Genomic DNA, 25,241 nt, shown 5'->3' with positions numbered 1-25,241 from the left:
CACAAATGTCGGTTCAGCTAGTTATATTGATTGCGGTTATCAAAATAATTATTGTCTCCTCGCCGTGTGTTTAAATAATAATAATAATGACAGTTCGCACATCACTCATTGCATGAGGTCAACGCACCTGTTGACAATTTCGAGCCAAGCAGCTCTATCAGAAGCAGATTGCACAGCATCCAGAAGGCCACAAAAAAAATTCACGGTTCGCGTGAGACTCGGTTTCTCCCGAGGCCGAGTTTTCCGCATCCGTAGGAACGCCACCACCCTTCAAGGATCAAGGCGCAGAGGCAGCTCCTTGGACCTAAAGCGGTGGGAGGTGAGTAGATCAGCTCACCAGCATGGGGTCAAAGACCGAAAATACCATTCACTGCATCCATGTTTTCCTCAATGCCACAAGCCATCCAGTAAATACGATGCATACAGTAAAACCTGTCAAGGCGACCACCTGTCCAAGAAGACCACCTGTCCAAGAAGACCACTGAAGCCAGGATCAAGGGATGCTATTTCCAGTCATATGACCCTGGATAAGGAGAACACCTGGTAACAGAGACCACATTTCCCTTCAGCGGTCGTCTAACGGTCTTAGACAGGTTTCACTGTAATTCAGCAACGTGGAGGGATAAACCAGAAAAATTACAGGTCAATCCAGAATATGCGGGAGAATCAGCTGGTAATTTCGAAGCCATAACCAAGCAAGCATTCTCCAACATAATCCATGCAGCAGTATAATAATAATAATAATAATAGTTACAGTTTGCATGTCACTCATGGAAGGATCCATGGGCTTAACGCATCTGTCAACGAAATCCAGGCAGAAGAGCCAACAAAAGGCATCGCATTATTGTTAGAACGTATCGCAGTAAGAACAACTACGCAAGCGCAGCCCATTTTTCCACAAGCATCAGCCATTTTTTCTAGAGCCAGTTCAAAACAGTCAGAAATATCAATATTGGCGTGCTTTAGATCATTTTTAATATTGTCAATCCATCTGAGATGGGGTTGGCCGCGTGGGCGCTTGATGTCCCGGGTATGAATTCCCATCTCCAGTGCTTGTGTATGCAGCATGTTCAAAGTATAATTCAATATATTCAAATCATACTCCAGTCTAAGCCGACCCATAATAAAATCAATATCGAAGCCATAACCAAGCAAACATTCTCCAACGTGATCCATGCTGCATGTTCAATGTATAATGTATAATTCAATATAATTATTCAAATCATACTCCAGTGTAAGCCGACCCCTAATAAAATCAAAAATTGGAGAGCGTAAGTTGTCACTCGGCCTCGCATTTCCACTAGATCCGATTAATCTAGAATGGCGAAGCCAGTACCCATCAGAACAGATATGCACGAACAGATCTATAGAGAAAAGGTGATGACGTTGACCGCACCACCACCAGTTATGTCAAGCTCAGCTTGCTTAGTTAGCGCGGTCACTCTAGCTGTCGCAAAGCACCTAATGGACTACCTATTTCATGTTCACACCAGCTCCAATTTCACATGCACACCCGGGTCTGGCTTGACGATCATTGCCATTACCCAGGCAGGCTGTTTGGCGTGAGGGTCTGGCGTAAAGCGGAACTTGGACAGTATCATGGCCATCACCACCTTCATCTCATCCATGGCAAAGTGCTTGCCAATACACGCGCGTGGACCGCAGCTGAACGGGATGAAGGCATAGGAGCTCCGTGTGCTGCCTTGATCTGGTGAGAATCGATCAGGGTTGAACGTGTCCGGGTCATCCCAAACTTGTTTGCTCATGTGCACTCCTAGCATGTTGAGTTGAAAGCCAGTACCGGTAGGTAGCCTAACACCATCCACCTGACTTGCATGCTTGCTTGTCTTCACCACGAACGGGACAACATTGCTCAAGCGCAGCACCTCCTGAATGGTTTGTGTCACGTACTCCAGGTCAGCCAGGTGCCCATGAGCAAAGTTGTCCAAACCACCACATCTCTCCAAGACGGCTAGTACTTCTTTACGGCAGCGTTCTTGGACATCACGGTTTAGACTGAGATAGTGTATGATCCACTGGAAGGCCGAGGCCGTAGTGTCGTGGCCCGCAAAGAGGAACGTTTCGACATGCTCACAGATCTCCGTGTCGCTATATCCCACACCATCTTCATCTCTTGCCATCAGTAGAATGTCGAGCATATCTCGGTGCCGTTTGTTTCCAGCATCATTTTCACCTTCAGCATTCTGAAGACATGCCCGTCTGTCTCGGATAAGTTGTTCACTGAACTTGTGTGTTTCCGCTTGCAACTTCTGGAAGCGATGACCAGTTGGAGAATGAAGGAATATGAAATCCGAGTAGAACCAAGGTTGCTTGAAACGCTTGAAGATAATCTCAACGATGCCTCTCAATGCAGCAGCATAGCGCAAGGCAGGGGCGTTCGGATCGCTTTCCGTTTGGCAGTTGGTCTCCTTACCCATAGCACACCGCAGGATGATGTCGAACGTCAGCATTGGAAAATACTGCGACACATCCACACTCTTGTGGAGCTGCTCCTCCCAGAGATCAAGCATGATGAATGCTGCTTCCTTGTAGAAATTCACATACTCGCGGCGCATGTCCGGCGAAAACACGTTAGAAATCAATTTGTGATCCCGGGCCCACCGCTTACCGTCCGTGAACACGAGGCCATTTCCGAGCCAAACGCGGAAAACTCTTGAAGGTATAGCATGTTTTTCCGACTTGATTCTCATGACATCTGCAATGGTGTCCGGATGGCACACTGAGACTGAGGTCGCAAAAGGTCCCAATTGCCGTAAGAATATACGCGGCAGTTTTCGAGCATATCCAACATAGGTGTCCCATGCGAGACGGTGGTCCGCTACCAGGTGTCCCCGAAACCAGTGGGGCTTGCACGGCTCCGGTATTCGCTGCCTCAGAAAGCGCCGATGAAGCCACCATGTAACCACGATATGCAGAAACTTTGCCAGAAACAATGAAAGTCCAGCGATAGCGATGAGGCTGGGTAAGTTTACGTCCATAGTACTGGAGAGCGTTCAAAGCCTTTTCATGCCGCTGCCGAATGACTGCAACCAGTTTACTGAGCACCTTTATTCTTGGAGAGTCAGACTACCTGACCTACACATATCAACGACTTGTTTACAATTATTAGTTTGTGAATAATGTTCTGTTGTTTGCGATTATTTTCTGTTTTCCACAAAACTGAATATTTTTACCAAGATTAGGCATGGGGCCGGGTCCAGCGCCGGGATGGCGTCAGCCAGAGCTGTCAGTGTCAGTGATTCTGAGACTGTGACTGTGAGAGTGACAGTCAGTGAATAGAAGAGAAGTCTGTGAAGCCTGAGCGCGAGGTGAGGCCAAGGCGGTAGACCAGGACGGCAGGAGTACATGTAGTGACAGTCAGGGAGTCGTAAAAGAGCTTTTACGACTCCCTGGTGACAGCCTTTTATTTCTTCACGACTAGACTCCCTTGTGAAGAATTCTAATGTCTTTGTACCTCGAACGATTCTTCACATTCTGTGTCACACTTTGTGAAGAATTATTTCTGCATTGACAAGTATCCTCCCCAAAGCCCACACAACATCCAAATCACTTTTCTTATTCAAAACCTCCCTTTTATGGAATTATCTCCCACCCACATTGACTTCGGAATCTTCTGTCCATGTATGCAAGAAAGAGCTGCGCAAATATTCCTGTAAGTATTCAGCCTTTCAGGTCTACTCGCTGGCATGCCGCTACCCTGTTCATCGTAGTCCCCCCCCCCCACCCCTTTCCCAATCTGTACTCTCTTATCATCTTTCAATGCGACGGACCCCACGATAGGCCGTCATGTACATTACTTGTAACACCCAAAACGCAAAAGGCACAACGGAGGTTTACAGATTTGTCGCATCTTAGAGTTTCTTGCTCAATGCAATCATCAGGCGACTATTACATGTTCAATGGGACTTGGCATCAGTTCTTTCCGGTATCTTGCTGGCGTCGGTAATGGTATGTTCCTCGCTGAATAGTTCATGTCCAGTTTCCGTATCCCGTCCATTGCCACTGACATCCGGGAGAGTACTCAACCTGAAAGGGAGCGGTCCTACAATGACTTGTAACACCGACACCGGCCGCACCTTCTACCCTCTTTTGCATGCACTATTATTATTATTATTATTATGGGGGTGGCTTTATTGGTTTTGTGTTTGTATTATGCAGCATCCCGGGTCATTTAAGACCATGGGGAGTACTGCTGTTGTACGTGAAGAAAGTATAATAAGGGAGACTGAGAAAAAAGAAAGAAAAAAGAGAGAAATACTGTGAACAGCAAATCTACAATGATGCATGTACAATCTATTATAGAACTAATCTGCGAGAATGAGACTTAACACAAGCAGGTACAGTAATAGCAAGATAGCTAAATCAGAAAACAAAATCCGTTGAAAAGTAACCATCATCAAATCTGAAATCGAGCCCTTCAGCGACACAATAGCACTGAAGGCAGCAATATAATTCTTCTCATTCAACATCAGTGAAGCACCGTCAAAACCGGTGAATGGGGGCTGATGGTATTATTGTTGTCTTTGTTATTGGCAAGTGATTAATATTACGATCAAAATTATTTTCTGCAAATAGGTGCTTCAACTAATAGTTCGAACCATGGGCATTCGCAAACCAATGTAACTTATTAGAGTGTAATTATTATTTCATCTGAGTTATTGACGCGTTATTATTATTATTATTATTATTGAAACTCGGATGTTGAGCCATAAATAAATGTGGAAGAGAAAAAAGACATATGGATACGAGTTAAGAGTAACTCTCCATCACTGTAACATGATACTATATACAGTCAGAAAGTGCAATAACTAGGCACAAAACTGACAGAGTACTGAAACATTCGACGTCCTGACACCTAGCTTCAACACATCTCCGTAGCGCTAACCGACAGCCTTCCAACTTGGAAGGTTCAAGGTTATGGAAAGACCAAATTATTATTATTATTATTATTATTATTATTATATGCACGTACGCGTTGCTGGCGCCCCCATTGGATGGAGGTTGCCCAGGTTCGCATGTGCCAAACTGATTATGCCAACGCCTCATGACGAAAACATACAGAGAGAAACAACTCGTGGGGGAAAAAAAAGAAGCACCACTAATACTATACTCGAACTCCGCGCTGTATTCATGTTCCCACACGCCAGGTTGACCTTAGCTAGTACACTGTAGACATTTTGATGCATTTCACTTTCAACCGCCCATGTATTTACAATGTATCTACACATATATAATTATACCATTACATAACCCTAACAGCTGTACATGCATCGTAAATACATCCTAGTGCCCCTTTCAACAGTTTTCTTCCTTGTATTTTTGCACACCTACACGATGTGTGTACACCCTTCTATCCAGTTCTTCCTCTACATTTATTCCTCTTGCACTGGAGCCATGTCCCGTCCTTTCCCCTGCCCACACCTGTACCTAGTTTGACCTTTCTTCTTACTTCTCTCAGCTTTACATATCCCTTGCCATAGGCTAGCCTTACTTACAGTTTCTCACCCGATATGAGCTGCTGCATGTCTAGTTTCCTACAGATTAGTCCCCTGCAGATTAGTTTCCTGCTAGATTCTAACTATTACCTGAGAACCCACTTCTCTCTTTCCCTCTTTCTCTCTCCTCTCTCTCTCTCTCTCTCTCTCTCTCTCTCTCTCTCTCTCTCTCTCTCTCTCTCTCTCTCTCTCTCTCTCTCTCTCTCTCTCTTCTCTCTCTCTCTCTCTCTTCTCTCTCTCTCTCCTCTCTCTCTCTCTTTCTCTCTCTCTCTCTCTCTCCTCTCTCCCCTCTCTCTCTCTCTCTCTCTCTCTCTCTCTCTCTCTCTCTCTCTCTTCTCTCTCTCTCTCTCTCTCTCTCTCTCTCTCTCTCTCTCTCTTTCTTTCCCTCTCTCTCTCTCTCTCTCTCTCTCTCTCTCTCTCTCTCTCTCTCTCTCTCTCTCTCTCCCTCTCTCTCTCTCCCTCTTTCTCTCTCTCTCCCTCTCTCTCCCTCTCTCTCTTCTCTCTCTCTCTCTCTCTCTCTCTCTCTCTCTCTCTCTCCCTCTTTCTCTCTCTCCCTCCTCTCTCTCTCTCTCTCTCTCTCTCTCTCTCTCTCTTTCTCTCTCTCTCTCTCTCCCTCTTTCTCTCTCTCTCCCTCTCTCTCCCTCTCTCTCTCTCTCTCTCTCTCTCTCTCTCTCTCTCTCTCTCTCTCTCTCTCTCTCTTCTCTCTCTCTCTCTCTCTCTCTCTCTCTCTCCCTCTTTCTCTCTCTCTCCCTCTCTCTCCCTCTCTCTCTCTCTCTCTCTCTCTCTCTCTCTCTCTCTCTCTCTCTCTCTCTTTCCTTCTCTCTCTCTCTCTCTCTCTCTCTCTCTCTCTCTCTCTCTCTCTCTCTCTCTCTCTCTCTCTCTCTCTCTCTCTCTCCCTCTTTCTCTCTCTCTCCCTCTCTCTCCCTCTCTCTCTCCCTCTCTCTCTCTCTCTCTCTCTCTCTCTATTTCTTTCTCTCTCTCTCTCTCTCTCTCTCTCTCTCTCTCTCTCTCTCTCTCTCTCTCTCTCTCTCTCTCTCTGCTGCTGCGAAGCCCGCCGCCGTGCAGCCCAATACGTAGCTCAAAAGCGTGATTTTTTTACTTGGAGCAAAATTCTGCACACTTTCGCGTGTTTCCATGATACGACAAGTACATCACAAGCACGTTCCCCCCTGCACTCCACCTTTGGAGCTGAAGCACTCCAGGAGACAGATACCCTGAAGCTGCTGGGAGTCATGCTCGACCCTACTCTCTCCTACAGAGCGCACACTCGCAGTGTTGCACTGCGCGCCTCCCAAAGGCTGGGTTTCCTACGAAAGGCAGCACCCATCCTGGACGACCATGGTCGAGTGACGGTCTACAAGGGGTTCGTGCGACCTCTACTTGAATATGCCCCACTGGCCTGGTCGAGCGCAGCCGCAACTAACATGGCCCAGCTGGACAAGGTTCAGCAACGTGCCCTGCATTTCCTGGGACCTGGAACCATCCTCCAAAGTCTTCAGTTTCGTCGGATGGTGGCAGCCCTGTCATACTTGTTCAAGCTGCACTACATTCCAGGGCCTCCCCAGGTAAAGGCCATGCTGCCACCAACCAAGGCTTGAAGCCCCCTACCGTAGCTAGCATGTGCACACGGCAAAAACGTCAGACGCACCATGCCTTTCAGCTGAAGTGGACACCCCCTCGCACAGCCCCTGACTACCTCCTGCGATCCTTTCCCTTCTTCGCCATCACACCCTGGAACAACCTGCCTGCAGACCTCCTGCTTCACGAACCTCATTCAAGACGCCTCCCAACCTTCAAGGTCAACGTATGCAAGGATCTAATCCGAAAGAGATGGCTGTGGTCCACACAGTACCTGTGACGGTGATATTGAGACCCATTTAGTATTTACCTCTCTACTAGTACTTGCTTGTTATGAGTATTGTTCTCTTTCTTCTTTTTCCCTTCTGGTTTAGTCATTACACGTATTTATATTATTTGGTGCAATACTAGCGCCCCTTTCTCGCACCAAATCATTATTTTTGCTACCTGACCATGCACCCCCCCCCCTTTTTTTCGATGCCAGGTTGCAACGCCAACGCCGAGACCCCTGGTCGGTCGAGTTGCTCCCTGTACATCGGCACGTCGCCCCTACATCCCCTGTGTCTTGTCTTGTGTTTGTCTCCACATGTCTCTTTGTAGGGCTGTGTTCCCAATAAATAAAAAATAAAAAACAAAAAACGGTCTGCTCACATTCAAATACAGTGCTGCCAACAAATGACAGCGTGCAACAAAAAAATCTTTCCTTGCAAGGGCACATTTTAGGCCATAACTCTTGAACGGCTGGTCTGATCGGGACACAATTTTCAGAGAATTTGCAGCTATTCAAGCTCTTTCAACTGACGTAGCACTCAATATGAATTTACAAATTCAATTTTTCAGCGAATTTTGGGTAGTCTGCCACCTTAAAAGCCACATACATTGTATATGTACATGTACGTGACATTAGGCACCGGCGGATTATGCCGGCATAATTATTGGCATAATTTGGTGGTTGAAAATTTGGAGCATAATTTGGCATCCGTTCGGAGGTTGGAGCATAAACTACATGACTGTACCACAGTTCTAGTATGTAGGCTACACAATTCTGTACAATGCACCTGATCAGTGCTGGTGGTCTGCATGGTAAAGGGTTCGGAGGTCATGCGGATAGTGTTTCCAATGAAAAGCAGCTAGGGTAGAAATCATCGCCATACATTGTTGTGTGCTCGAACTCTCTTCTGAGTAAGTTCAAAGTTCACTCTCACACTGATACAGTACATGTGTAGTATCCCTGCCCGACCAATACGGAAGTAGTACGGAACTAATATGGAGCTTTGCCTGATGTATAGTTAGTGTATCTCCGTATATAAGCGTACGGCGTCTGCTGCATAAAAGCCGCTGCGCATTTCTGTTTAGAGGAGATTTTAATAATAACGAGCTATTCAATCTCCAGGTTTGCACCGGAGAGAAAGTTATTTTGCCGCTTCTTCTTTCACTAATAATTATATCTCAGGTGTGTACCTGAAAGAAGTAGAATAAAAGTAATTATTGTTGATTTCACCGCGCCTACCACTCGGCTACCATTACATTGGTGGCAGCGGTGTAGTTTTAAATCAAACAACGTGATTCGACCCCAGACCCCCATGGCTCAACCCGCTGCAGCTCCGTGCGACGAATCAAGATGAGACTCATGTTTCTTGCTTTCCTGGGCCTGGCCATGCTTATTAGCCTGAAGCACAGTCAGGGTGCTAGCGTGGATCACCCTTCTCTACGCTCCGCGCACACTGGAGACGCCAATGGCGATTCCAAGCGACCCGCTACCTACACGTATACTACCGGTGGTGATGGCGAAGCTGATGAGGACGACGACATGCAGGCTGCTGACCAAGACAAGGAGGGTATTCCCCAAGACCGGCAGCGTTTGATTTTCGCCGGCACGCAGTTGGCAGACGGCCGAACCCTGAGTGACTACAACGTTCAGCAGGAGTCCACTATTCACTTGGTACTTCGCCTCCGTGGTGGGATGCAGATTTTCGTCAACAATCTTCCTGGCTAGACCATCACTCTTTACGTCGCGCAAAGCGATGCTATCGACAATGTGAAGACCATGGTTCAAGACGAGGAGGGAGGTTATTTGTCTGACGCCGAGCTAGCCGCTCTGAGTGACCGGCTCAACGAAGATGAAGATAAAACCTCGCTCGCCCTCCGCCATAGCTCCAGCCGCCGCCGTGGTTACTAACGCTGATTCCAGGTATGGCATTTTCTTTCCTGTCTTCCTTCAGTCTACCTGTTCTCTTCAGTCTTCCTTTATGCGAGTGTGTGAATCCAGTTTAGTTTGGTAGGCGTCTGATCATGGTGAGCCACGGTTTACCCAGCTAACGTGGGACAATGTGTGTGACAACGCCCCTTATAGGTATAGTGTATTCAGTTCGGTTTTTGACCTGCGATGTTCCTGGCGGGTTGTGCCAGCGTTGTGCAGCAAGAGTGCTGTGGTTTTTCAGGTCCTATTTGGAGGACATTTCTTTCCCCTTTTAACCCCGTGAGATCGTGTGAACCTGGTGTGCTTCTACTTTATGATTTGTTATCAGTTCATTTCTTCTGTCTACTCTAAACGTTATCATTTCTGATATAATTTGCCATCTTCCGGTTGACGCTGTGTTCGTAACTCTTCACTAATTTTTTGAAAACCACGAGGGCGTGATAATCTGTAGGAAGGGAGGGTGTAGTATCCCTGCCCGACCAATACGGAAGTAGTTTTTTTTTTTTTTTTTTTTCTACAAAATCCACATATCTCCAGACACTGGGGTGAATGATGGAGTGTGGTGGTGGGGCCCATTAAGCTCCGCCGACCAGAGGTCTCGGCTTCATAGCTCCATGGACGCACCAAAGGGATATTGGGTAGGGAGGATTAAATTGAAAAAGAAAACAGAAGAAAGAAAATGGAAAGATTGTATTGCTCAGTGAGCAAAAGAATAAGTTGAGTATTGATGTGAACGCTGTTAGACTTTTAAATTCAAGAGGAGACTGTCCGTGAGGAGAGATTACATGTATGTCCAAGCAGGGTAGGACACTGTACCCTCTTACTCGCGTATGCTATGAGTGGCCCAGTGCCAGTTCGTTCTGAGGAGATGGTGATAAGCTGCTGTCTTGAACTTTTGGATGTTCTTTGGGTGAAATGGGTGGGGAATGATAGAGGTAGGCAGCTGGTTCCAAATTGGGATGACGGAGTGGGGAAAGGCTCGGCTCACATTGTTCCTGGAATTGGCAGGAAGAACATTCTGTAACTGATGGGGATGCGCGGTGGACAGTCGTACAGCCTGGCGGGTGAGGCGTGTGGTCCTGGGTTGGTGTTTCGGGGGTGGAGCCATTCTCGAGAGAAGAGCGGGAGAATTATCGCAAAGGGCTTTATACAGGAGGCAGAGGGCAGCGATGGTGCGGCGAATTATGAGGCTAGGAAGCCAGCATTGCGGATGTATTGCTTTGATGGCACGCTCCTGCACCCAGTCCAGCCGATTCAAGTGGGAAGAAGCTGCCCCCATCCAGACGATTGGGCAGTACTCCATAACCGGCCGGACAAAGGCTTTGTAGGCTCGAAGCCGGGCAGGAATAGTCAGCAAGTGAAATGCCTTGCGCAAGGCTCCAAGTCTCTGCGTTGCTCGGACTACAACAGTTCGGATATGCTGGCTGAATTTTAGCTGATGGTCAAACGTGACGCCGAGTACCTTGATGGAGGGCTGCTCCTCGACAGGAGTTCCATTGAAGACAATGGGGGGTATTGGCCAGTCCCGACGATGGTGGGAAATTGTAAGGGCCTGAGATTTGGCTGGCTCGAACTGCACTTTCCAATCCGAGCCCCAACTGGATACTAGGTCGACAGCAGCCTGGAGTACTCTAGCGTTGTCAGGAACAGCAGCGAGCGTTGCAATTTCGGCGTATAGGGTTGTGTCATCGGCGAATGAGGCAAGGTTGGAGCCGATTGGGAGGTGGTCTTCAAGGTCGTTGACGTAGACCAAGAATAAGGTGGGGCCCAGGATACTGCCCTGTGGCACCCCAGCCTTAACTGGGCGTCTGGCTGATGTCTGGCCGGAGATGAGGACTTGAAGTGTGCGGTTGCAGAGGTAGTCTTGGAGCCACCGATGCAGGTCTCCCAAGATGCCATACACTCTAGCCTTGTGCAACACACCAGTGTGAGACACCCGGTCAAATGCTCCAGCAATGTCGATGGCCAGCACTCGAGAAGCTCCTTTATCTCCGGCGGTGTGCACCCACTGGTGGTGGAGAGCAGTCAGCAGGTCTGCTGCACTGTGGCCGCGACGGAATCCAAATTGCCGTTCTGACAGGACGTGATTCGTCTCCATGAAGTTGCTCATTGCCCTGTTGACTATGGTCTCCATGACCTTGGAGAGGATGCTCAGTAACGACACTGGTCGATAGTTTGATGGCGACGATTTAGACTTGCGCTTGTGGACTGGAACCACGTTTGCAACCTTCCACTGTTGTGGCTGGATACCGGAGCGAAGACAGCAGGTAAATAGTTTTGAAAGCGGCCGTGCCAATTCTGCAGAGCAAGCTTTCAAGACGCGGGCAGGTATCCCATCTGGACCAGTGGCCTTGGTGGGGTTGAGCTGGCGGAGAGTTCGCTCGACTGTGGTTTCGCGAAACCGGACGGTGCAGAGGTTGCGGTCAGTACGTGGTCGGACGTAAGGAAATGGAGCGGATAGGTCGTCTGCCCCTAGACTGCATTTGTTGGCGAAGTGTTCGGCCATGCACTCTGCTTTGCTGCGGTTGGTGTCGTGCTCCGTACCATCGGTGCTGCGGAGAGTAGGTATGGATGGGCTGTTTCCGTGGCCAGAGGCCTTCTTGATGGTTCGCCACCATTCACCAGACGCCATACACCCAGAGGCTAACTTCTGCGCCAGGCTTGCTGTGAATGCCTGCTTGGCAGTTGCCAGGCAATGGTTAGCCGAGTGCTTGGCGACATTGTAACGGGCTTGCAGCTGGGCACTTGATCGGTCGGCGCAGAGTCTCCTCCATGCTCTTTGTTTCTGTGCTACAGCCTCAGTGCATTCCGGTGTCCACCAAGAGGGGTTAGATGGTTTCATGCACAATTGCTTAGACGGTATGTATCGGCGCATTCCTTCCAGAATATTCTGGGTCAAGTGCATACACATTGCATCAGGATCATCACTGACAGTGGACTGCCAATCTGTTGTTCTAAAGAAGTGGCGGAGTCTGTCCCAATCTGCGCGTTGGTAACGCCAGACAGTTCTGGTCACTGGTGGTTCCTCTGCTGTGCTTACATGAAAGTCAGCTAGGACACAGGCATGGTCAGAGTTTCCCAGAGGTGCTAAGGTATTGACGGTCGCATCTCCCGGTAGGTCAGTCATTATTAAGTCGAGTGGGTTAAGGCCCCTGGTGGGCTCATGCACGTGCTGCTCCAAGCAGTGAAAAGCACACATGTCTTCAGTGTACACACCTGCATGAGTTGTCTTGGTGCTGCCGAGCCAATCCATGTTGTGTACGTTAAAATCTCCAGCCAATACCACATATTGACAAGATTTACGGGCCAGGTCTATGCCAGCACTGATGGCTTCAAGGGTACTGATGTCATTGTCGTGGCAGGAGCCAGAGCGATATGCAGCACACACAGCCACTGACTTCTTATCCACAGTTCTGACACTCAGCCATATTAGCTCCTCATTACCGACCTGGATGTCATCGAGTTCTCGGAGGGCCAGACTGGCTTTAACCCAAACCGCAACTCCTCCTCCATGAGCTGTTCGATCCTTCCGCAGTGGGGAGTAGTACCCAGGCAAGGACAGTTCGGAATCAGTAGCCTTCTCAGGGGTTAGCTTGCTCTCTGTGACAATGGCAATGTCAGGTTGGTGAACGTGTACAGCATGGTGAAAGTCACCAAGTTTACTCAGTAGTCCAAATGTGTTCGTCAGCAGGATCCGAAAGTACGGAACTAATATGGAGCTTTGCCTGATGTATAGTTAGTGTATCTCCGTATATAAGCGTACGGCGTCTGCTGCATAAAAGCCGCTGCGCATTTCTGTTTAGAGGAGATTTTAATAATAACGAGCTATTCAACCTCCAGGTTTGCACCGGAGAGAAAGTTATTTTGCCGCTTCTTCTTTCACTAATAATTATATCTCAGGTGTGTACCTGAAAGAAGTAGAATAAAAGTAATTATTGTTGATTTCACCGCGCCTACCACTCGGCTACCCATTACACATGTAGCAGAAGATGCGAGTGAATCAGCCTTGATCAGGTATCCCGGGGCGGACGAGAAAGTGACGGGTAGTCCGCAAAACTCCGCGTACCGTCACTGTACGTAATGTACAATATTATGCATGTAATACGTAGTCATAACCTCTGGATTTTAGCAGCCATGACTGTGCAGGCTATGGACATTGCTCTAATAAATAAAAAAATGAGGCATAGCTGATGTCCGGGTATGATGGAAGGAGAGGTGAAGCTACGGGAGAGGTGAGCTGATGTTTCGCAGGGCGAGGGTGACATCGGTTGGACGAGTACAATGATTTCGTAGACAGTTGAACATGATCATTTTCAAAGGTAACTCAAACTATTTTGGCAATGAAAAAATCTTTTTACAAAAGAAGTCAACTAATGAATGGAAGAAGTAGTGTTTTTTTTCTTTTCTATGTTGATCTCTAGCATGCATGGACATCTTGGTATGGGGATACTCATGTACATGTATTTTGTTGCACTTATGCCCACTTGCAAGTACGAAAAAGGCACAATTTTCCGAACTTTGAGGCTCCATAAGCACAACAAAGTGAATATGTATCCCCGCGTGCCAAAGCATAATACGAGGATTTTGCGAGCATAATGCGAGAATCCATAAAAGCATAATTCCATGATTTCGCGAGCATAATCCGCCGGAGCCTAGTACGTGTACATGACTGTACTCTTGGATACAGTCAGTTTTAGAAAGTGACGTGAAAAGCATGGATTGGGAAGTAGTCGCAGCACCTGTATTTTGCTGCTCCCTAACCTGGTCAAAAAATCAATAGCGGAGTTACAGAATCTGTACACAGGCGTGTTTAATCGTCTCTCGACCACACAGCTAGCAGGGAAGTCACCATGACGTGCAGTCGTGCAGGACATTGCGGCCAATGACAGTATGTCATCATGAACAAGTCAATAGGTCACGTGATTACGAGGTCATCCAAAACAGTGCGCTATCACTATCAGCTATCACCAGAACTTGCGAAAACATGCACAAATCCACAAGCAGCCCGGAGTGGCCTAGCGTGACTAGCTCTGGGTCCGGTCTCTTTCATTTCATAACAAGAAGCGGTTCAGAAGGATATTCAAAGCGTTGTTCTGGAGAGATTTGGCTGGAAGAACTCTAAGGAGACAACATCTGTTGAACCGTCAATCATGTCGCTACTGACAACAGTGACTCTGTTTGTGTGCTGTGTTGCACTAGCCTCTGCTGGTGTTGTTCAGAGCAAGGAGCGGAGAGATCATGAACACAGACTTTGGCCGTTGCAAGCAGCAGGTAGCCACGTCGCCAGCAATCCCGTTAAGCCGGGACCGCTGAAAGTCTTCATCCTTGCCGGCCAGTCGAACATGGAGGGTCCGGCGTCAGCGGATCAGGTCAACTCGAGCGATCCCAACCACGGCTACTCGAATGGCACACTACGGTACATCGTCAAGGACCCACGCACTGCAGAAGAGGTCAAGGCCGTGGTCAATGCCACGACTGGGAACTGGACGGTGCGGGACGATGTCTGGGTTTGGTTCAACGAAGGTGGGCCCGACAACGACGGGAAATACGGACCGTTGACAGTGGGATTCGGCGCTGAGGGAGATCCGCACAGGTTAGGGCCAGAGCTCAGCTTCGGGTTTACAATGGGCGACGCACTGGAGGAGCAGGTGTTGATCATCAAAACAGCCTGGGGTGGCAAGACACTAGCTGGGGACTTCAGGCCGCCCAGCTCTGGTGGTACTGTTGGTCCCTACTACGAAACGATGATGCAAGACGTGCAGAATGCCCTGGGTAATCTCACCAAGCTCTACCCGGGCTATGATGCCAAAGCCGGCTACGAGGTGTGCGGCTTTGGCTGGTTCCAGGGCTGGAATGACGGTCTTAGCGTTACCATGGTAGCTGAGTATGAGAAGAATATGGTCAATCTGATCAAAGACATTCGCACGACGTGGAAAGTACCCAACCTAGCAGTCAGCATTCCCGTTGCTGGATTTGACGGCTGGCATAACACAGTGCAGCGGCGCATCGACCTCATCCAAGCCCAGTTCAACGCCGCCAACTGCAGCATCCACCCGGAAATCAACAATGCCACGCATCCGACCGTAACGGCAGAGGAAACCAGGGACTTCTGGCGCGAGCCGCAGTTTTCGCCTGCCGATCGTGTCTACCACTACAACCTGAACGCCGAAACGTTCTGGCTGGTTGGCAGAGCGATGGGACAAGCGATGGTGAAAATGATCACATCATCCTAGTAGGGGCATGTACATGCATAACAGAGAGGTTCCAGGCTGTCCAAGAGAGTGCTTTTAGATTTGCGCCATGATGCAGTAATTTACACTAACTGTCTTAGCTTTGTGGGTATATAAACCAATACTGATCCCGATTTAATCATTGCTGTTTTCTGATGATCGCTTAGTGCGTGAAACTCAGAGTTAATTTTAAATGTACGGTCATATACATGTACATGTACAGTGTAGATCAAATATATTACATTGTTAGATGCATTCATCTTGGGATGGACTGTTGCGTTGTGTGATGTAGTTATTTCATGTACAATGTAGACATGAAAGGCGTACAATCAGGTAATTTCCCTTGGGTTTTTTTTTATCAAGTCTGCGGTTCGATACACAAGTATTCTTCTCAAGCTTCGACGTGCCACCAATCAATTATTTCAATCAATCTAGCACGGAGAATAAACCTTGAAAATTCCCCCCAAGGTTTGTATTTCATCAGCATGAGTGAATTATCGCCTGGACTGTTTTGCTTGCTTCCTCGAACCGGTGATTTGTTCAACTACATCCGAATTCTACTGATGTACCATTCAAACACGACAGGGAATACATTTTAGTGACGTGTATGACACGAAAGCTTGCCAAAACCACCTAAAGGCTACTTGCAAGCTCCAGAGCATACTCATAGTCCACCGATCCCCATCCCCTGCTCCAGCACTTATTTAAACAATCATCCTTGATGCACCATCCCCCTTCACACACCAGCAATATTGACACACCCCAGCACGATTTGAAGCTGCCAACACAATCCTGTTCATGCACACGACGACAGTAGAATTAATAGGATTCTTAATAAATTTTAAACGATTGGGAGAACTTCAAATTAGTTTGAAATTAATTGATCTAGCACCCTCCCTTGTTGTTCCAAGTACTCGTAGATTCCACGGCAGCCATTTATACATCAGGATCCCTCAACTCAAAGACTCAACACGGTCTCTTTGCTGCATACGTCACTAAATGTCTTCTCGGGCATGGCCCATTAACAGGATGAAAACAGAAAACCCTCCCTATACTCTTGCAGAATTCCTGTAGCACAAAATGGTGGCCGAGAGAGACCACTGTAATGGAAACACTATGAATACATGTACCGTCTACAGTACTTGTAAAATGATTGTGTTGCATAGCTGCTGGCTATGCTCCGAATTCATGCGAATTTGCGACTCTATCAAGATTTGGCGAAATGCAGTTAAAATGCTTTTAAAAAATCTAAAACTAATACTGTACATCAGCAGCATAGTGCCAAATTGAAAATCAATGGCTAAAAAAATGGTGTAAAATTTTTCTGAAATCTCAAGGTGAGGGTATTGTTCACTGAGAAGGAAGACGGCGGATATGCAGCACCACACTCTGCTGAGGTGAAGCCGTAAGGCATGTTCATCTTGAAATAGAAATATACAAAGGAAAAATCATCGCTGTGTATGCGTGTACTGATTGGTGAGAATAGCAAAGAAGGGGATTTCAATATTCCATGTCGAACTCGAAGTAATCCGAGACAACAACACATCAATAGAAAGAGGAAAAGACAGTTCAAACTTGAAGTACTAGTACGTAACGTTCGCACATGCGCAATACCACCGGCTATACAATTGTGTTGAGAAATTTCGCCATCACACTCATTTACGTGGAAGCTATTATTTTTTCTTGAATTCATACGTGTCCTTTTATTTCTGATGTACATGTACATGTATATGTATATTGTATACTAGGCGAGCAGGAGGCGACCTTGAAAATACGACAGGAGATACACCCCGGAGGGCCAGGAATGAAAATGTGATTACAGAAAATAGAATGACAGAATAGAATAATAGAATGAATTCTGAGAATGAACTGGCAAGAATGGTACGGTTTCCAACGGCCGAAGAACGTTGGAAAGTGCGTGTCATTGCCAAGCCACCCGACCGTGCTAATAGCATAGACTTCTACATGTACATGTATGTTCGTGTGTTGTTGTTGTTGTTGTTGTTGTTGTTGTTGTTGTTGTTGTTGTTGTTGTTGTTGTTGTTGTGAAAGTGGACCACAAGAACACAAGAGACTTCTGCGTGCGTACTGTTCTAGTAAGACTAGTTAGCTGGCGCTGGTTATGGATATAAACAACCTTCTGGCATTATGTACATATGCATATGTAGCACTTAGACCGGTGCGATAGAATGTTCAGACCTTGAAGAAATGCACAAATTGTCTTCCGACCGCTAGTGCGACGTAGCTTTCAGACACCACCTTCAGCTGTGTAGATGATGCAAAGCAGTACCTGTATTGACGGCATAAACGTGTGGGCACAAGCTTTACAACTGCCATTGCAATTCCAGTGCTGAATGATAAATGGGTGAAACTGTAACTTCATCGTGCCAGGTTGAGGCGGCCCAGAATCTCCGGAAACAACGGTCGACTCTTTGCTTCTTTGCTCCAGCAGTCCTCAGTTATCCGCTTAAGTTCGTAGAGCTCTTGCCCCGGAGGCAGGGGAAGGCGCTCTCCATTCTTGATGCCACGTATCACATCATTCTCGTCATCTTGCTCATTGTACGGTTTGTCGTGGGTAAGAATTTCCCAGAGCACCACGCCGTAGCTGAATTGGACATCAGAACAGCCCCAAATCAGAACAGCCCCAAATCAGAACAGCCCCAAATCAGAATGTCTTAATGCCGAGGCAGGCACGAGTAGGGAAGGGGGAAGGGGATGTAAAAGGGAAAGTGTGTGATCATGCAACCAATTATCTAGACAGTTGCGCTCACTGAAATGTGAAATCCGACCTAAAGTGCTGAACTCAGACAGTAACCTCTCTTACGGGAAAAGATGACCAACAAAGCAGTAAAGCCAGCTGCTCAGAAAAACTTCAAAAAATGATAAACTGGCCTGGCCCTGAACCTGTTGCGATTATATTACTGTACTTGTACATGTGCGTGTGTTCGGCCCAAACCCCAATCGTACCACTTCCAGTGCCTCAAGGGCCATCCAAGTTGAGGGCGCTAATTTTCCCTGGCTACCTCCTGCGACCCTCTCCTTTCTTCGCCAACACACCCTGGAACAACCTGCCTGTAGACCTCCTGCTTCACGAGCCCCATCCCAGGCTCCTCCAAACCTTCAAGGTGAACGTATGTGATGACGTAATCCGAAAGAGATGGCCGGCTGTGGTCCACACAGTACCTGTGACCATGATATTGAGACTCATTATACATGACTCGCACGACACACAACAATGAAAGGAGCGTTCAGATGAGTCACTTGGAGAAGGTGATACCGAAGATGAAGCGGATGGTGATAAAGTTGGTGACGTCGAGTGTGGTTGTGACCTGGAGTTGGATGTCAAGAAATCGGCAGTTTACAGGCATGTGGTAGGTCAACCTGACTGTTATCATTCATGCTCAGGTTCTTCTTTCACCGTGTTGTGTCGTGGGAGTCGTACTCATAATATGCAGCTTGAAGTTTAGAGGCAATCTTCTTGTACAAGCCAGTTTTGTGTGTACAGAAGGCAAGTGTTATCACCCTCACTTATAGTATGGTACGAGCATGGTGAGTGTGATTGTCCCCCCCCCCCCCGCACCCCTCCTCTCCGTTCACACTTTCCTCCGGTCTGTTCAGGCTTTGCTTTGTTTTGCTGATGTTCATGATTCACACTTGCATGTTGTTAGCTGCTGAAGCTATCCCCCGCTCAATACATGTAGTATAATCGCCTTTTCCTTTCTCCTTTTTTCCCAGTATTTCACTTTTAGTTGTCCATATAAGATTTGCTACAAGTTGTCCCCATTCCATTGTTATGTAGATTCACTGATGAATGTAACCAGAAAACAATTCTGAACAAATCCTCTCTTTCCTTTTCGTGGTGTGCCTTGCGATCATCGTTTCACATTTTACTCACGATGATGTTATGTCCACATTTAGGAAATGCTTACAGGGCAATTAGTCGTTCTGGCTGCTATATTTTTAAATTATTTGGTGCAGCATTAGCGCCTCCTTTTCGCACCAAATGTTTTTGCTCCTTGACCCTGCAATCTCCAACAATTTTCGATGCCAGAGCCCTCTGGTCGGTCCACCTGCTCTCTGTACATCGGCACGTCATCCCTACATCCCCTGTGTCTTCTTTTGTGTTTGTCTCCAGACCCTCCATATGTCTCTTAGTAGGACTGTGTTCTTAGTAAAAGAAAAAAAGAAAAAAAGAAAAAGAAGATGCACTTTTGGTGGGATCTCACTGAGCACATCTCCATGTAAGCCTCCGCTATCTCTACCCCATCTAAAGCACAGTCATGTACATTTACATGTACATGTAAATGGTCCCAAAAACAGTAAACCAAGGGGTGAAAAGCAACGAGCTAATCAACAAACAACTTGAGCGCATGTATATTCCTTTTTTCTATTTTGCAAGCGGTAGAACGTGTGTTGTAGGCGTTCATAGTCTCCGTGGCTTTTTGTTAAATTTAATGTTGCCCTACAAGATTGATATGGTTCTTCTTCTATCGCAAATCATCTCATTACTCATCCTGATTGTCCTGCTCGGTATTCTAATATCGATGAGTGGAGCTTTCCACAGAACACAGGATTATGATAATCCAACGAGCAGAATCAAAGCGGTGACGCAGAATTCGTCTCGTTTAGTTACATTGGTACGTTCGCCACCGCAGCATGCATGCATGAACGAACCACAGAACCGTATTGTTACAGATCTCTTCTGTTCGACCTGGATATTTGGATCGTGGAATTTGAGCGTGTTTTGACCTGTTGAAGTTAGTTTCACAAATGAATGTGTAGAGTTCTACGCATTCCAGTACCGGTACAACACGATACTTCTGACGTGACGCGAAAGTTCACCTTGCGCTACATTATGTATCTGGCTCGTGCGTCGAAAAACAACGCGAGTGACCTGCAGCTGACGTCGAAATTAATTGGTAGTTTTACGCCAAATGCGACGTGTAATTGCGCGTCACGTCGGACATAACGTGCATCTTAACGTACGTCTCTAATGTATCACTCACCTGTACACATCTGTGTATTCATCAAAGACGCCGTCAGTCAGGGTTTCCGGCGAACACCATCGACTCGTGCCCATGGCCTGTGTCAAGCCGGCAGTGCCTTCCACACGCATACTAGTAGTAGCAGCGTGATTCCTGCAGTCAGCGACTACCTGCGGCTGCAAATCTGAATGTTCTGCGCGTTGAGCGCAGGTAAGAAGTGGCTCCGTATCGTGCTCTTCCTCTGGACCGTCTGGTGTTGCTGTGAAAGGTCTAGGTATTGGCATGGTAACGTGGTTAAAGCCTGGGGCGCATGCTGCGGTGTTTGCCACTAGGTTCTCCTCAGGGTCCATTCTGCCGTAGAAGTCGATAGTCGATAGAAGACGTAGCATGCCAAAGTCCGCTATTTTCACTTTCCACTTGCTCGTCACCAGGAGATTGGAGCTCTTGAGGTCGCAATGAATTCGAGGTGGTTCCGAGCTATGCAGAAACTCCATTCCGCTTGCTATGTCCGTTGCGAAGTCAATCTTTCGCTGACAGCTAATAGCGTGCGGTGCGTGCTCAGACAGAATCTTGAACAGTGATTCTCGCATCACATACTCCATAACAATGAACGGTGAGCGCTGCGGCGGCTTTGTACCTGCACCAAGGAAGATTACAATGTTCGGATGGCGGACTGTTCGCATCAAATCAAGCTCCCGTATGAACTGCTGTAGAAAGACGTCGTCCATTCGACCGCGTCGAAGCACCTTCACAGCCACTGGTATATCCGACAGCTCTGCAAGGAACACATCACCGCTGGAGCCACTTCCGATTATCCTCTTGATGGATGGCTCAATCTCTCTCCATTTCACCAGTACACCGTTGGCCAATTGCCTCAATTGCCAGCGCGAAACCTGCAGATCTTGTTCTCGTTGGCGAAACAGTTTCTGGCTCTGTCGTACACGCCTCCACACAAACAGGATTGTCAGAGCAAGAATAACTGTACCAGTAACGATCAGGATGATAACCAAGGGAAGTTGGCAGTTGTCATACGACAGATATCCCCAGTCACAGCTACACGTGGCTTTTCTATGGTTGACTAAGCACTCTCCGTGCCCATGGCAGAAGTCCTTGTAACATGGGTCCAATGCGCTGCATTCCTTGGAAGCGGTTGAGTTTGTGATCAGGTAAGGTCCACATTCGGTGCAAATGCCGCTTAGATCGGATGAGTAGAAATTGACGTCGCATGCCTTACAACTGTCATTCACCCATCCATGGCCAAGCGGGCAGTGATGTGGTGCCATGTTGTAATGACACGTTTTGTCGCTGAACACTGCACTCTGTGGGTTCGCCAGATTGGGAAAAGGCAGTAGAATGCCGCCATACACCACACTTCCCACCACGGAGTGTCCGACCATAGGGTAGCTGCTGAAGAATGGGATAACGTTAGTATTCCTCAGTGTTGTCATGTTTCTGAGATCTGAGAGCGGGGCTGGTAAAGGAACCAGGTATGAGGGAATCGATAAACATTTCTTCGCACGGTGATCTTTATAGTTATATAAGCACTTGATCTTGACACCACCCACGATCAGGAGCGTGGATTTAGAAAAGCTTGCCAGACTGTACATGATGCGGTCGAGTAGCGTTGGCAACAGTGGAATCGGTGTCCAGTCGACAGTAACTCTCGATCTGGACACGACAATAGTCAAAGACAGAAGTGCATGGTTTACCGGTTGAAAGTGGCTCGTAAAACCCCCGCCCACTATCACCTTGCCATCGTGTACCGTGGCTGTGTGCATCATCCTACGCGGCATTGGCCTGGCAGTGGAGACTTGACGCCATGAACCGGTGCATGTAGATAAATCGCTGAACGTGAACACGTAGGTCTGATTCAGGGCCAACGCTAACACACCGGTAATGGGATCCCATTCCATCCCGCCGTAGAGTAAAAAACTTGTGTTGGACAAAGTGACGGCAGAGTGGCCAATACCGGCAAATCCCGACCGTTCTGGAGTCTGGTGGCGATTGGTGAGATTTCCTATCCGCCAGTACTGGTCAAGCCAGTCAAAGCACCATACATGCCTGTCGGGTGGCGCCCCAGTCAGTGGGATGCCACCGTAGATGACTGCTTTCGGCCTCGTGCTGTCAAACAGCTGAAGCAACGAGTGACAAAAACGATCAGCAAACGGTGGACCAGGCTTGATGACTCGCATGATGTATTCATGCGCGTGGGAACTGTATGACCATATAGGCAAAGATTTCCAAGACGGTTCTGGCCAGGTATCTCCTTCTGCCCTTCGTGAATACGCGTAGCGAGGGAACATGCAGAAGCCACCGATCATTGCAGCGTATGGTTCGCCGAAGCTTTCATCACCTTCCTCATGTGGCCGAGGACGGAAATAGATAGGCGTCTGCATAGTAATGCATCCAACATTCCCTGGAAAGCTGTACATCGGGTCTTCCCCTGGCAGTGCTCGCCAAGCCACTGACGGCTGACCAGTAACGTAGTCAAACTCTACAGACAGATTAACTGTGAAAGGTATACTCGTCTGCACCATGAACAGAGATGTATTGTGGTACAGGAATCCCAGCGCTCGTATTCGCGACACGTCTTGCATCAGCTCGGGTGCGAAGTTAGTTGTGGTGGTTTGCTTGACAGTAGACCAATTACCGGTGCGCGTTCCTCGTATGGTGATACGGGAAATGGACAAACTGCTCTCAAAACATGCCAAGGGAACTGCACCATCGGAGAAGGCGATATTGACAATCGCCAACTCTCCAGCTCCTTGCGAGTAAGCACCGAACGGCCGTAGAGGGAGGCGATTCCAGGCAAAACAGGATGATGCCGCGCGTGCCTCACAGTTCTCCTTCAGATGTGTTAGTTTCGTCCACTCACGACTTGATGCATGAAATTGCCACAAGTCGCATTTCGCCTCAAGCGGATATCGCCCCGTTTCAGTACCACCTGACGAAGACAAAGACATGCCTCCATAAACGAACAGTCTCGGTCCGTCACTGGCGTCAGCATTAAGCAGTAGGGACGCAATTCGTGGAGTAGGACAGGGGTGCAAAACGCCAGAATTCGAAACCCGCGTTGTCCACGAACCAATCTCGAAATTGTCACCAGACAACTGAAGGACATGGACGTCGTTGGAGAATTGTTGGCAATGCTCAGCGAAGATGTTGCTCAACTCGCAGCCAGTACCACCGAACATCAGTATGCTCTCTGTTCCGTTGGGATTAGTGATGTCACGTATTGCCAGCATAGCTGCAGTGCCGCCCAGAATGAGTGGCTGAGCGGAGTGGCTGGAGAGCGCTGCTGTACGCTTACGCTCCGGCCCGCGCCCGCGCCCGCGCCCGCTGGCTGATACTATGCGGACTAGACGGTGTCGCCGTGTGCTGGGATTGTACACAATCGTCTGATTGCATTCCAGTCGAGCACCATATCCATAGATGAATACAAACTTTCGGCTCGTACTTGCGACCACTGTGCCACTGACATTTCGCGGATTTCTGCAGGACTCGGGCAAGAAGGAGATATCGATACGGTCGTGAATTCGCCAGGTCTGACCTCTTTCTCCCTCGACCTCGAAAAGATACACGGACAGGTGGGTTACACTAACAGGAAAGGTGTCGTTATAACTAGCGGGCACGCTGAACAGGAGCATTGCGTGGTATTCGTCAGTCATGGCATGTTCTTGAATCACAAGAGGCTCCCGGACGAGCATGGGGTGGCTGATGCTAGATATATCGTTTGGGTGAAGAGTCCTAAGCGTTGGTGAATAGGCCTTCGTACACTGGACTTCTAGGAGAGGCGGTACTTGGATGTCACTGGAGTTATCTTCAACTGCATTCCATTTTTGTTGGGCTTCAGGAGTGCTCCAGGGAACTGGACGAGAACTACGCGAGGCTTGCGGCCAAGTATCATGGGTCTCTCGGTGCAACGCGCGTGTGTACTCTGCACCTCTGGTCAATGTAGAGTGCAGGATTGCGCTTAGGAAGTTATCAATCAGGTCACTGTGGGCCATTCCATGATCGGCCGCAGGAGAGTCCCCGGACGTGGCGGCCTCGCGGGTTTTTCCCCTTCTACTACGCCGAGTATCACCAGTTGCAGGTACAGTCTTCTCAGTCTCTGCTGGGATATTGGATGGCTTGGACAACGATAGGTGAACACGATCATCTACCGCTGTGCGTCCGACCACAGCTCCCGACCGGCGAATGATCTCCACTATGTGCTTAGCTGAAGAAGCAGGAGCAGGTCTAGCGACACTGTCGCCTTCACTCCCGACTGCCAAGGTGGCCGCAAAGCAGGATAGCAAGAGAATTGCACTGTAGATTGCCACGTGCACTAAAGATGGCAATGTGGCTTGAGAGCTGCGCTGGCCTTGGCATCTGCATTCCCCTACTGATGCGCACGACTGTCTGGTATTGAGCTTCATCACTAACATCAAGCAAGGATGGATGAACTGGTATAGGCAAAGAAGTTAGTTGTCCAACAAGGCAATACGTTGGCGTGCATCTACATGAACAGCTGAACACGAACTCTGGTTTGTAATGTTGGATGCTATTCAAAATTTCAAATCCACAATTTCTCTGAGATTTGAACTGCCAGGGCGGTCGGCGATGCAAGTGAAGACTGAAGGAGCACACCGAGATTGCTAACCAGTTACAGGCGCAACAGCCCAGAGGTCTCCTGACCAGATGGGTAGACAACATTGGGAATAATGACCTTCTACTTCTCAACATTTCTCTT

General features: G+C 48.1%; 2 protein-coding genes across 2 annotated transcripts; both read right to left on the bottom strand.

Moving 5' to 3' along the window:
* Window positions 1–577: 577 nt before the first annotated feature.
* On the bottom strand, window positions 578–3,140 carry LOC135823843 (cytochrome P450 4X1-like). The gene has a single exon (XM_065336697.1). It carries the CDS (start codon window positions 2,997–2,999, stop codon window positions 1,485–1,487), a length of 1,515 nt encoding a protein of 504 aa, XP_065192769.1. The 5' UTR covers window positions 3,000–3,140; the 3' UTR covers window positions 578–1,484.
* A 13,485-nt stretch (window positions 3,141–16,625) lies between these two features.
* On the bottom strand, window positions 16,626–25,241 carry LOC135823842 (uncharacterized). Its single transcript, XM_065336696.1, has 2 exons — window positions 20,531–25,241; window positions 16,626–18,129 (listed from the first exon to the last, which is right to left on the bottom strand). Exons 1-2 carry the CDS (start codon window positions 24,934–24,936, stop codon window positions 17,904–17,906), a joined length of 4,632 nt encoding a protein of 1,543 aa, XP_065192768.1. The 5' UTR covers window positions 24,937–25,241; the 3' UTR covers window positions 16,626–17,903.

Source organism: Sycon ciliatum, chromosome 8 (genome assembly GCF_964019385.1).
Source record: "Sycon ciliatum chromosome 8, ocSycCili1.1, whole genome shotgun sequence".
Classification (NCBI taxonomy): domain Eukaryota; kingdom Metazoa; phylum Porifera; class Calcarea; order Leucosolenida; family Sycettidae; genus Sycon; species Sycon ciliatum.
Note: the sequence above shows the minus strand (reverse complement) of the source record. Positions and strands in the feature narration are given on the sequence as shown.